General features: G+C 39.2%; 1 protein-coding gene across 1 annotated transcript in view; it reads right to left on the reverse strand.

The window, feature by feature from the left end:
* The window catches only part of LOC118343423 (ADAMTS-like protein 3), a 52,718-nt gene that overhangs the window by 18,594 nt on the left and 20,971 nt on the right, over positions 1 to 13,153 (reverse strand). Inside the window, exons 7-8 of the mRNA XM_035682225.1 lie at positions 6,541 to 6,586; positions 3,333 to 3,569 (exon numbers count right to left, since the gene is read on the reverse strand). Coding sequence (XP_035538118.1) covers positions 3,333 to 3,569; positions 6,541 to 6,586 — 283 coding nt within the window. The remainder of the gene's footprint in view (positions 1 to 3,332; positions 3,570 to 6,540; positions 6,587 to 13,153) is intronic.

Raw genomic sequence — 13,153 nt, forward strand, 5'->3', positions numbered from 1 at the left:
TTACTGTTTAAAATACTCAATTTCAGATTGATCAAGGAAAAGATAACTTGTTGACACTAATGAGAAGGGTGATACTGAGATCTAGATTTCAGTTAAGAGGCCAGGTCTGGCTTGAGGGCAGTAGTTGAGATGCGTAAAATGTCACGTAAGTGGGAGTCACTTAGTCTTGACCTCAATTGGTTCTTGTTTAAGTTCATGACTGAGAATGTTTGCTCACACAAATATGTGGAGCCGAATAAGCTTAGCATTTTCTTAGCAAATGATTGCATTTCTGGAAACCTGCCTTTGTCCAGCTGCCGGTAAAAGTCAACGAGAAAACTGCTGGTGTTTTCCACGGCACTCATTGTCACACTGCAGCTCAATGAGTTCAAGCTGCAGCTGTGGAGGAGCATCATCAGGGTCCACGGAGAAGGGAGAAGAGAAAGGCAACATGTCCTTTTCAATAACTGTAAGCGTTTGTTAAATTCCACAGAAAGAGATGCGATAACTGTTGCATAACTCTTCATTTGCGCACCGATGTTGTCCTGTGGGAAACTGTCAATGACCTCTTTCAAAGCTGGGAAATGCACGGTGCAGGGCTCTGTTTGGGACAAGTGTCTTTGGAAAAGTTGCAGTTTGGTTCCAAAGGCCTTGATGTGAGCGTATAGCTGGCTCACCACTGCATCTTTCCCTTGAAGATTAACATTCAGCGCACTAAAATGCTTCGTTATGTCAAACAAAAAAGCCAAATTTGCCAGCCATACAGGATCGGAGAGTTCTTCCATTGGTTGTCCCTTCTCACCCAATTTCCTCTTTGAGAGAGAAAAATTGCTGCAGTGCGGTCCCCCGACTTAGCCACCTCAAATCGTTGTGATATATTACGTCTCCGTATTCAGCCTGGATGTCAAGCAAGAACTGCTGAAACTGTCGGTGGTATAGAACTTTAGAGTGAATAGAATTGATTGCCTTTGCCACTAATTTCATAACATAGTCAAATTTGAGATGTTTGGCGCAGAGAGCCTGCTGGTGAATTATACAGTGAAGTTTAATAGCGTTACCTCCTTACGAGGACACTACATGTAAACACTTTATTTCTACTCATGTCTCCTGGTCCATCACTGCTCCTTTACCCTTCAGCTACTTGACATTATGTATGCATTATCTCAACACTGAGTAGAAGGAAGCAGAATAAAGCTTAGCACTCTTCCTTTTCCTTCCTTTTACTTTTGAGGGGAAATGTCTATACCATTGTAGCGTGATACTTCAGGATGACAACTGCAGATGGGGAAAGGTGTAAGCCTCTTACAACTCCTGTATTAAGATATCATTATAGAATATTGGGACATTTCAAATGTCAGATTGTAAACGCAGCTGCCTTTTCCACTGATGGAACTGCACTGTATGATGTAGACAGCTGGATTTGCCTAAGCATATTTTACTAGATCTGTTGAGGATGCTACCTCATCATCTTGGCTGTTGAAGCAGAGAGGAGATAATCCTGTTCCCTACCCACAATTGCCTCTGTTGTGCCTTTTTTTTCCCTTTACCCTTGCCTTACCCTTACTTATTGCCGCGGTTTTTAAACGTCAGTTACAAAAAAAGTTTGTTGACCACAACCTCCCAAAAGTCTTGAACCAGTTCAGGTTGGTATGGCCGTTATAGCTGTGTAATTTGTTATTTTCAACAGCATGAAATATGGTCAAACATCACGCAACAACAAGATGGAAAACACTTGTTTCCCACTCCCACAGCTGAAGGAAACACATCCAGATTCACTTGACAGTTGGACGAGAGCACTCAGTAGCTCATAATAGGTATCCACTACACTACCACTTTCTGCTACATCACCTATGTACCAAAGAGTATATATAAATAATTGTTTCGCAAATGGGTTGTCAACTGTGATACATGCACTCCTCCTGTTATGCAGTCACAAACAGCCTGTAATCAAGCAGCCAACCTGGGAGCAGAAGCCATCCGCAGTAAATCCCACTCTGAGTCCCAACACAAAGCTACACTAAATATAGAGCCTGTGACATGATTATGACACTGCAGGGACCAAAGTTTCCATGTTCCAGCTCATCATTTTAGTTCATGAGAGGCCATTACATGTGGAATCACATTATTGGCTGTAATGTGGACTCAAAATGTATCTCACAGAACAAAGAACAAAGACAAAACTGGACTACAGAATATGGCTGAGGGTAATAGGAGAGCGTTATGTGTTTACGTTCAAGTGACAAAGACCTGTCATGACTTTTGTCCATCGGGAGCAAACGAGGAAATCGGCTGACGTTATTACAGAGCCACAAAGTTCAGAGGGAGATCCGATGGGTCACCAAAACGCAGAACTTCAACCTTGGAAACCGCTGTTGTTTTTACCATTTCCAACCAACAGTCAACACTGGTTTCTTTCAACCATAACCACAATCATTACCTAAACTTAACCACATTATCTGTTATTGTAACCATGACGACAAAGGTCCCAAACTAAAACCTAAATTCCGCTAGCTCTCTCCTCCTAGCAGATAAAAAATAAAATAAAGCAGAGAGAATCAAATAGAGGGCATGGCCATGTAGGTAAGGAGTGTGTGACGCGAGAGGTAACACACACCCGAGTGACAGCTGCCGGTACTCAGAGCTAACAGAGCTAACCAGCAATGAGCAGCTGCTGTCAGACTCTCCCTGTCTGTGATGCAAGCAGAGAGAGTCACTAGAAGCACATTTACAGTCGTTTGTAAAAGTTTCTGTTGGGTGCCTATGTTGTAACGTTAGCTAAGCTAGCAGTTCAGAGAGGCTAAATCCGATGTCTGCGGCACAGAGTCAGGCTACTGCTAGGTAGCAGGCCTTAGTCTGCAGAGTGGAGACATTCGTTTTATAGTAGTAGGGGTTGGTTGATGTCACCATACATCACCTGCCTCTAGATCAGCTAACTGCAAAGTTCAATAGCAATAGCTGGGTTTCACCAGTAGAGGGCAGTCATTATGCATATCTGTAGAATACTTTGCAGATTTGGACCTGAATTAATCAACAGCACTAAATACCCATATACAGAGGTTGCAAAGGTACTTTTGGGGTTTAGTTGCTCTTTAACTAAGTAGTTATTTTAACCATAGACACAGTAAAACTTTACAGTTGTGGGTTTACCAAAAAATATCTAATGTAGTGTGTTCAACAGAGGCTTCTGGTCTATATAAAAATGAATAATCCAACAGGTGTATTTTTATATCCCGACTAATACCATGACTAGAATGACTAGTTTTTCACTCTAATGAGAAAAAATGGTGCATCATATCAGGGGTGGATGACACTGGATGGACACCTTCTGATCTATATACAATACAGTCCCTTACCTGACACACTCCACTGATGCACATGTCAAAGGCATCCGCCCGGCACCGCGTCCCGTCAAGCACCTTGGGGGCCAGCTCAACAGTGAGACCTCTCCCTTTGGCCTGACACCGCAGTGCACAGGGTGCCGACGGGTCATAAGGTGCTGGGACCCACTCATAGGTGACACCCTGGTACTTGATGTCATTGTGCGCTGAACACTGCTGGGCCCGGAAATCCCCTGACTCTGCTGGACAGTCCTGAGGAGAGGAACGACATCCATGGACAGCGGTCAGAGTGAGACACCACAGTAATTCATTATAATTCATGTTACCCTGCTCCAGTAGTTAGCCATGCTATAGCTATTGCTAGCTAACTAACTAATGAATAGTCGCTCTGTGTCGCTAAAGTTGAAGATTGATTGACGAGTGGTTGTCACGCTATAAGTTAAATTTCATGCTTACGTAAGCACGAGTCACATCACACATTGTTTTACAGGGAGACAAAATTATGAGATATTGATATAAAAATACAAAGAAATGTATTTTTAGTACATTATTTGGCATACATTGTTAAATAGGGGAACAATACAACTAAGGATGGGATCTTAAAAGGTTAAAAAGACATTTTTCATTTCACCTGGACTAATAGCTGTAATAGTTGGTGTCTTACATCCCTACGGCTGGCTCTACCTCCACTCCACTCTAACAGCCAATGGCTGCTTGTGCTCTGACTGTTCCTGATCGTTTTGTTTTAAACTACTACAGAAGAGCTCCCATACCTAACACTGTACACTTGATATTTAAGACAGCAAACATGATATAGAATAGAAATTCAACTTGATGTCATTTCTCATCATATTTTTCCACAGCAACTATATTTTGCTTTTTATCTTTTAACCATCTTCAAAATGTTTTCTTTTCAACATCTAAATACAAGAGAGGAGAAAGTTCTGACCAATGCTCAACTGTTATTAGAGCACAGAGCAAAAATGGGGGGGACTAAGGAAGGGTCAATTCAAATGACATATCAAAGTAGTTAATAAAATATTGGCTTCCATATGTTTTTGTGTGGTTCAGACTGGAAATCCAGCCTATCTTACTGAGGAGGTAACCCTGCAGAAAAACTGTCAACAACTTAACACCTGATGCTTCTTGGGACTAAAAACTGTCTCAGATCAATAACAGAGGCTTGTTCTTCCAGATGACAACTGGCAGACTTTTGGCAGCCAATAGCAACTCTTCTTTTCGCTGACTGAGAACTAGTCTGACACATCAGCTTCACTCATTCACACTCTGCCAGTCTACAAATCCTCCAGACGTCTATATGGAGCACAGTAAACAGAGCCTTCAGTTCAGTCAGAGTTAGGCTCCATGTGTGAACACGGGAGCTGGGATAAATATTATCCTGGGAACATTTCCCACTGGATGTTACTAAAGCTCTGCAATGAATCCAGAGTAAACCACTTCAGTGGGGAAGAAGATAAATAAGACTAGTCTTCCTCTGATTAAGAAGGTTGTTTCAACAGGCTGGATGTGTTTCTGCGGTTTGGGAAAGTGCAGTACTGCAGAGCTACCATCATGTGGGTGGTTGCGGTTGTTGGTATCCCATGGATCAAATGACGATGTTGATATTACAGAATGGACTGGTGGAGGAATTATTCACTTATAAAATTAAACAGAATTAATTTGAGCTAAAGAATTCACATGTCCTTTATTTCCCTACTTCACACACATACAGTGCATCACATATTTGAATTGAAACCCAATAGTCAGAGTTTGATGCCTGCATAGTACTCAGTTCCATATACTTACCTACCAGTTACCAAATTGACAGGAAATATAAGCTAAGAGATACAGTCCTTGGACATGTTCTAGTACATAATAGTGTCCCCAGACCAAACTTCTTCAGAGCTCCCTGATAAGATTCTCATCCTTAACAGCAAGCTGGGAGAAAAACTGAGAATTTAGGGGAACTGTGAGCACTGAGACATAATTATTGCAAGAACCATGAATAGGGTTGGGGTAGGACTGCATTTTTCCGATTTTATCTAATCAAATACTCATCAAATCTCTTGTGGTTCAACAATTAAAAAAAACAAAGTTGAAAATGGCAAAAAAAAAAAAAAGATTCAGCTGAGATTTTATGTATGTAAAAAATGTTTTACAATGAACACATTCACTGCTAACACTTGATCACGCATTGATTAAATTGATTAAACCCTACATATTTTATATAACAATGTATGAATTTAATATGTACATTACACCCCATTTATTCTGGTACTCTCAGAATCAGTTTTTCAAAGGGACTATTTCTTCAATGGAAACTGATCAACGTCAGCTTAAATGTTTATTTTTCTTAATTTGGGTGAACTCAGACTGGCCCACAGTGGGGGTGGCTCAGTGGTAGTTTTTATTAAATATGGTGGAGTTATCTTGTGGAATGAAAATATACATCTAATGGCTGGATTCACTTTGAGAACAACCAAACCTAGACAATGGCATCAGTTCCCATGATGCCACGCTACTTCAAACGTAACCAAACTTCGTACTATGTTTAATTGTTTTGATTGAGAAGCCTTGTGGCGAAATTACATATTGTACATTTCAATTGAAGTACATAGTGTACTTCAAACTTGTATGTATTGTAAACTCTTGTCACATAGGTATTCTTTTCCAAAAAGCATCACTCAGACTACAGGATATGTGAGGCTGGAATACACCCTTGCAGAGTTGTCTTGTGCGGCTTACAAAAAACAATAACAAGTCCTCCAAATTAAACAGCAAAATACACAGTTTCTAACTGCCCTTTAGCCCTTTAGCCCTTAAGTATTTTCTGACCAGATGTCCCTATTGGCAGTGTTCATATGCATTAAGTCCCCATGAAACAGAAATCAGAAAGCTGTTTGCTTCCTTACATATTTTTTTGTAAAAACAGGCAGCTGTGGAGGGTTCTTGTCGTGGTAACTAATAGCGCTAATAGCTTCACAGGGAATAAAGTATTAATTTTTTTAGGTTTTCAGAAATGGGAAATGGTCTCCCATGTTAAACCATCCATTCCCGACCTCCTCCCTACACAGGCTTGTAACTCTTAGGTATAATAACGTCAACTGACCTCCTGTTTTGCTCCCAACAGAATAATTCCTATAAAATTCCTATATTTCTGTACTATGATTCTAAAATTAATGTAGCAGCATACATTACACAGAGTAGTGAAAATCAGACTCACCATGTTGCTGCAGGCTCTGTAGCGGATGTTTTTGCCGTCACAGCTTCTGCAAAGCAACGTAAAAGAAAACTCTTAGCACTATTGCAAACCAACAGTTGACTCTGTGATACTCAAGCTGTGAGAAAACACAAAAGTAGAGTAGATCCCCAAAACTGCTTGCATGGCTAGACGTGCGTTCACAAGCAAATGCGGATAAACAAGCAAGTCGATTACATTAAAAAAGTCAATGCAAAGACGCAAACTGGGTGACGTGAATGGGACAGAAATGCGAAATTTGCTTCCTCTGCTTCTTCCACGTGTGCTAAAAAGTTTTTGACCCATTGTCACAAAAGTCCCTGTAAACCATGACATCTGTTGCCTCTTAGTCACAGTGTTTATTTTATTTTACCTGTTTTTAAAGCTCTTCATGGTCTTGCACTATATCTGGTCTATACAGTATACCTGTATATGTCACACATGTTCACAGTGTATGCACCAGTGTGGCCCCTCAGATCCTCTGGCACCAGCCTCTTAGTAGCTCTAAAGTGCAGGACTAAACCTTTGGTGATGCAGACCTCTTCAGCTTGGATTTTAACTAGGAATGGCTTGGTTGGTTTTTACCACAACCATTATTTACCTTATTTTAGTCAGTTATTTGATTATATTTCCTTTTATTATTTATTTATTACAACAATTTCATTATTCTTTACTAAAATATTTTCTTTTTTATCCCTCTTATTTGTTTGTTATTTTTGTCTGTCTTCTTAATCTATTTTATTGAGTTTTTAGTATACACTGTAAAACCTGGTATCTTAAATCTTGATAAGAGGTAAGTTAACATAATTTATCATTCACATGAATTAAACCAAAATCAAAAATGAATTGTTGAAGCAACTCACTTGTTTAATAATGCATTTAAATGTGTGAAGTATTTTAAGTACAGCTGATTTATTTCCGGTTCATTCCACTGACTCATTTTCTTGAACTTAATTTTGTCAGTATACATCTAAATAACTCACAGAAAATGAATGGGCTACTCCGATAACCAATAATTTGTTTTTCAACCTGGTGGTAATAAAGAAGAGGTATTTAAGTTATTTTACTCGGATACACTGTTCAGACATTATAAATAAGTTTAGAAATTCTGCAAATGAGTGTAACTTCAATTAACTGAATGGAATTGGTACAATTAACTTAATTTATCCAAGTTACCTTAACAATAAATACTTGAGTTACTTCTACTCAAATCAAATATATGTAATGCTTAAATTGTTTGAGTGAATAGACAAACGGTTTAAGGCAATCAGTTTCCTCAAACAAGTTCAGTTGAACTAACTCATTGGGTTTTACAGTGTAGCTTTTATTAAACACTATAGTTATATCTGTATTATCTATTTTATCTATTGTATTTTAGTCATTTTTTATCTTTGTATTTTATTTTTAATACATTTATACAGCGACCAGACAAAAAAGTAAGTAAGAGAGGAAATTTGACTATCTGGTAAGTTCTGAAAATATGTGTCTGTTCTTTATTATGAACTAAGTTAGAGGTTAGAGTGAGTGGAAACATGTTTTGCTGTGATTCCGGTGCACTGAAACTTTAAATCATTTCTAAATTTCCCCCTATGTAAAATGTCACAAAACTATCTGAAATTTAATGATGATAAATTAGAACAAATTTCAGCTCTCTTAGAGCAAATCTCAGTGGTCTTCAACATAATGTTAATCAGGCCGCTAGGAATCTTAGGGTTAGGGTTAGGGTTAGGGTGTAATAATTGATGTAAACCTCAAGTCAAAAATGTTGTTCAGTCATATATTTTAACCAGCTTGAGAAAATGAGGTCATTTTTATGCTCTGGTGATCTGCAAAAAGTAGTAAATGCTTTTATTTTTTCTAGGCTTGATTACTGTATTGCACTTTAATCAGGTATCACCCAGGGCTCCCACCACAGTCTCCAGCTGGTACAGTAAGCTGCTGCTCGACTTGTTACTGGGATAAGGAAATAGGAACACACCACCCCAATGCTGGCCTCCCTACATTGCCACCCTGTCAACATTCACATTGATTTCAAAATGTTATTACTAACTTTTAAAGCCTTAAACAGACTTGCTCCCACATACATCTCTGATTTATTATCCTTGTATGTGCCCCCACCACCCTTGAGGTCCACAGATACACCCCAGGTAAAGCTGTGTGACAAAAGGCGATCAGGCTTTTTCCATTAGAGTCTCCCACTATGGAACTCACTGCCTGGTTGAACTCTACATCACTGGGTTTTTTAAATCTCTTCTTAAAACTCTTCTCTTGGTGCAAGCTTTTGGGAATGTCTGATATAATTTTATTTGTAATGTTTTTATTATCTTATTTATTTGTTCTTATTCATTCCATTGTTTTGCTTATGTTCCTTATTGTCATTTTATCTGACTTGCTTTAATTTTTCTTTCTTTCTTTTGTACCACATTTCTTAACATTGTTAAGAAAAGTGCTATATAAATAAAGTTGTTATTATATTATTATTATTACTATAAATTGATGTCTGAAAACTGTGAACGTGAATTCACGCTGCAATTCTGATAAATTCACAAACCCTTTTGTAAGGCTGTACATTTACCCCTCGTGCAGTATTGTGCTGTTTGTCCATCTTTTAGGCCTCTTTTTGAATACTTATCCTACTTTTCACCTTGATCTTTGTTGATCTTACCTCAGTTTACTCTAGAGAGACCAGCAGGTAAATTCCAAAAATGCAAAGTAAACGTGATGTACATTCACAAACACATGCGGACCCAGTAAAATACCCATGCATAATCACACAGACACCTGTGAGGATACAGCACACTCCACCTGCAGCACACATCACCCAGCCAGCAGCCATCTCAGCACTTCACTGAGCTCCAGCTGGCAGAGCCCAAAATGTCAAACAAAAAACCCACAGATATGCGCGCACACACACACACACACACACACACACAGCTTTAGAATGAACCTGAGCCCTGTGTGAAATGTGCCATAGCAGAACGTTCCTTTCCCCATGACAGCATGGACACGCTGTTAAATCCGTTCCACCTTGTTAGCAACAATAACAACACCCAATCTCTTGGTGTGTGTTAACTGCCATAAAGTGCACATTTCTCCTGCTGGCTTACAATAACATTAGACTAAACTGGTAGCAGCTCATTTATCCCAGTGTAAAGCGGCCCTGGTCTAATCTGCCAGTTAGGACAGATAGAGAGCTGAGAACCACACTGCAGCCATTCAGCTGCCTCCAAGCTAAACCAAACGCAGACAACAGCTAGCCACAGCTCCATATTAACGAACCAATTAATAGATTTCTCCAATTGAAATGCATGAACCACTCAAGCGTGGTTGGACAAACTGTTTATGTGTGTGTACTGTAGGTGGGTGTACTGTGTTTTTAGGGTCTGGGAATGTCTACAGCTATGGCCATTAGTCTTCTACTAAAATCAAAACACTGACACACACATATCTCACTAAGGAATACAACACTTGTTTTGTTTGTCTCTATTAAAAAGCCCTTTTCATCCCTTGTCAGATGAGCTCAAGTACTGGACACCACACATCATGTTCCTACGGTGGCTGAGAGGTATCAGCAAACAACGGATGTTGATATTGAAACAGGGCGGACTGTTATTAGCAGCGGACTTATTGCCTCCTGATGCGTGGAAGAGGAAAGTTCTTGCCTGTTTGAGAAGTAACTGAATCGTTGTTAACTAGCAAACTATGATTACTGTTGCAATGCGATTGTGACAAACAATGTTATTCAATGTCCTTATATTTTCACAATAATGTACTGTTCCATCTAACGTTAGCTGTGCTGTAGCATTACATCTTTTAGCTAATGTCCACAAAGTGGGTTTAGTTGATGGTGACTTAATATTGTGTAATATTTTAATGTAAGGGAAAAGGTGCAGTTCAAAGAAACTTTACATAGTCCTGAGTAACAAACAAGTTTTCTCAGCTGTTAAAGTACAGCCTAACCACTCATCCCCATGACAAGTACCTTAAAAATCAATACTGCACTAGAGTTTGTACAATAAATATCGAGATGTTTATTTATATTGCATATTTTTAGTGTGTATTACATTCTTATTTAGATTTACTGGCCTCTAGCAGCAAAAGTTTCACCACTGGCGTCTGTATTTGACGTCCTGGGAATGAACAATGAACTTACGTTCTTGGCTCTGATTGGTTGTTTTCATTCCAGCCCATTAGGATTCAACATGGTGTTCAACAGTGTACCTGTAAAATTGACATTCTAAACAGCAGTGGTCCATTATTTCAGCCACAGACAGATACTTCCTTTGCTTGTTGAGTGCTGCTGTATAAGGACAGACAGCTAGTGGGAGTTAATGGACCTTTAAAGGGGAGAAAGACACGGTCTGGCACCAGAGGAGGCAGGGCAGTGGGCAAAAACAAGCTCCACTCCAAAAGAAACACTGGGCCCAGACAGAAAACCAGTTTGTGTGTGTGAGTGTGTGTTAAAGCTGAATGGAGCTGCAGATTAAGCTCGGTGTTCTCACTCCAGTCAGACGCTTCTGTCCTCCGTGGCCCTCAGACGGACACACACAAATGCAGTATATACTGTATGTACTGCATACACACACACCATACTCCAGATAAATCCTCAGTTTCCTGCTCTTACAAGACAGAAAGACATACACAGACACATGGATAACACTACACACACACTCACTTGTCCAGGCCCCACTAATTATGTCTAGAAGTCAACAGACTTTTTTACCCATGTAGTAAGTAGCATGTGCACACACACACAGACACACACACACACACAGACACACACACATACATTTCTGTAATGACTGTAGTGTGAATCTCCCAATGCGGGGGAAGTCTGAACAAATCAGGAGCCCCAATCACTTCCAGACGCTGGGAGATGTGATCAGAGTTTACAGTGATCACCCAACCAGTCTTCAGATGTCTGAGGACACAGAACCTCATTGGACTTCAAACAGTCCAGCACATGTCGCACTGATAAAACTCAGCTTTGACATACTATCATAGTGGACTTGCAGGGGGCCTAGACATAACAATATATTAATATATGCTAATAATAGGACAGGAAATGAATGTAGATGTCACTTTGTGAGAGCTCTTATTCAAATGGCTGCATCATGGTATGATCAGATGTTTAGAGTTACATTCATGTGTCAGAATATCTGCTACGGAAGCCTTGAGTGGCTGCAATATGTTTTTGAAACCCTCACTGATCACAGCTTAATTATCCTGTCATCCCAGAATAACAAAGTTGTTTTCTCATGATAATGAGAGAGGTATTAAGCGAAAGGTCATTTTCACAAAATAATGATGCTACTGCAAAAGAAAAAAATCATTTTGAAAACTGGTTAGTGTAGGTGGTAATTGCTGCCTCATAGGGTTGTTAACAAGTTAAAATACATTATCCGGATATAAACACATAATGTGCTGTGAAAAGGCACAAACAGCACCTGAGCAGGAATTTAAACTGCAAAACACTATAGTTTTTTGGACCATCTGTCATTAGTCTTCTGATGAAGCTTGACTGTATCCCATTAGCATGAATGTTGGTTATTTCACATGAAAGATTTCTGTATTTGCGTTTTTGACTGAGGTCTTCTCACTGATTTTAATTGGCAGGACTCAACAAAGGTGGGGTCAAGTTTCTGTGCCAATCAGGAATGAATGTGATGACGAGTGGGGTTGTTTGCTTATGTTACCAGAAAACTGTTCATCAAATCTGGCACACAGACTTGGAGACTTGAAGAGTCTTGGTGTGTTAAACTATAAATAAATAATAGCCTACCTAACCATGTTTTTTTTTTAATTTATTGTCATTTATTTATAAATAACATCAATATTTAAAAGGGGCTTTAATTTTTTCATTAGGTTCAGTTTACTCATCACAATTTTCTGAACTTCTGAAAACAGTTAATTTCTTCCAGAGTTTCTCTTCATGCTTCTGGTGGGAGTTTTACAAAGTTAAACGATGTTGTAACATTTCCACATTAAAATATCTATAAACGCTAGAGCTATGTTCTATATGTAGTTGAGTTGTGTTCTTACATTATCCCAAATCTTTGCAACAATGTTCAAACTCAGAGAAATCTGTCATTTTATTCAGGTAAAGCTATCTTCTTTGTGCATGCAAAGGTGATATGATGGGGCTCCCGGTAGAAACCTCCTGAACGAAGGAATCCTAACCGGGAAAAGCTGATTGCAATGATGGCAATGGTGGTGAAGACAACAACTCCCATGATCCCATGCTACTTCACAACGTCATCAAACTTCGTCTTTGTGTGACCTTTAAGTGGAACACACCTGTGACCTGGTTATACTGGAATAAGTATCTATAATGGAAAATGGGGGATGAGCAGAGGCCGTATTACAGAAACAGATCCTATATTTTTCTTGCAAATGCCATTAGTAACACTAGGAGGAGCCATAGGAACCTAATATTGTCATGTACTACTGTCAGAATATAGTGTAAATATGCAAATATGACAGAAAATTATTTTTTATAAAAATTACCTACTGCAGCTTTAACTGTTTGGTAACCATGGTAATTAGAGTTAAGACCTGATTTAGGAAAAATGCCATTACAGATGAACACTCCCTAAGC

Source organism: Morone saxatilis, unplaced genomic scaffold, assembly GCF_004916995.1.
Source record: "Morone saxatilis isolate NCDOM2014 unplaced genomic scaffold, NCSU_SB_2.0 Contig11, whole genome shotgun sequence".
NCBI classification, from domain to species: domain Eukaryota; kingdom Metazoa; phylum Chordata; class Actinopteri; family Moronidae; genus Morone; species Morone saxatilis.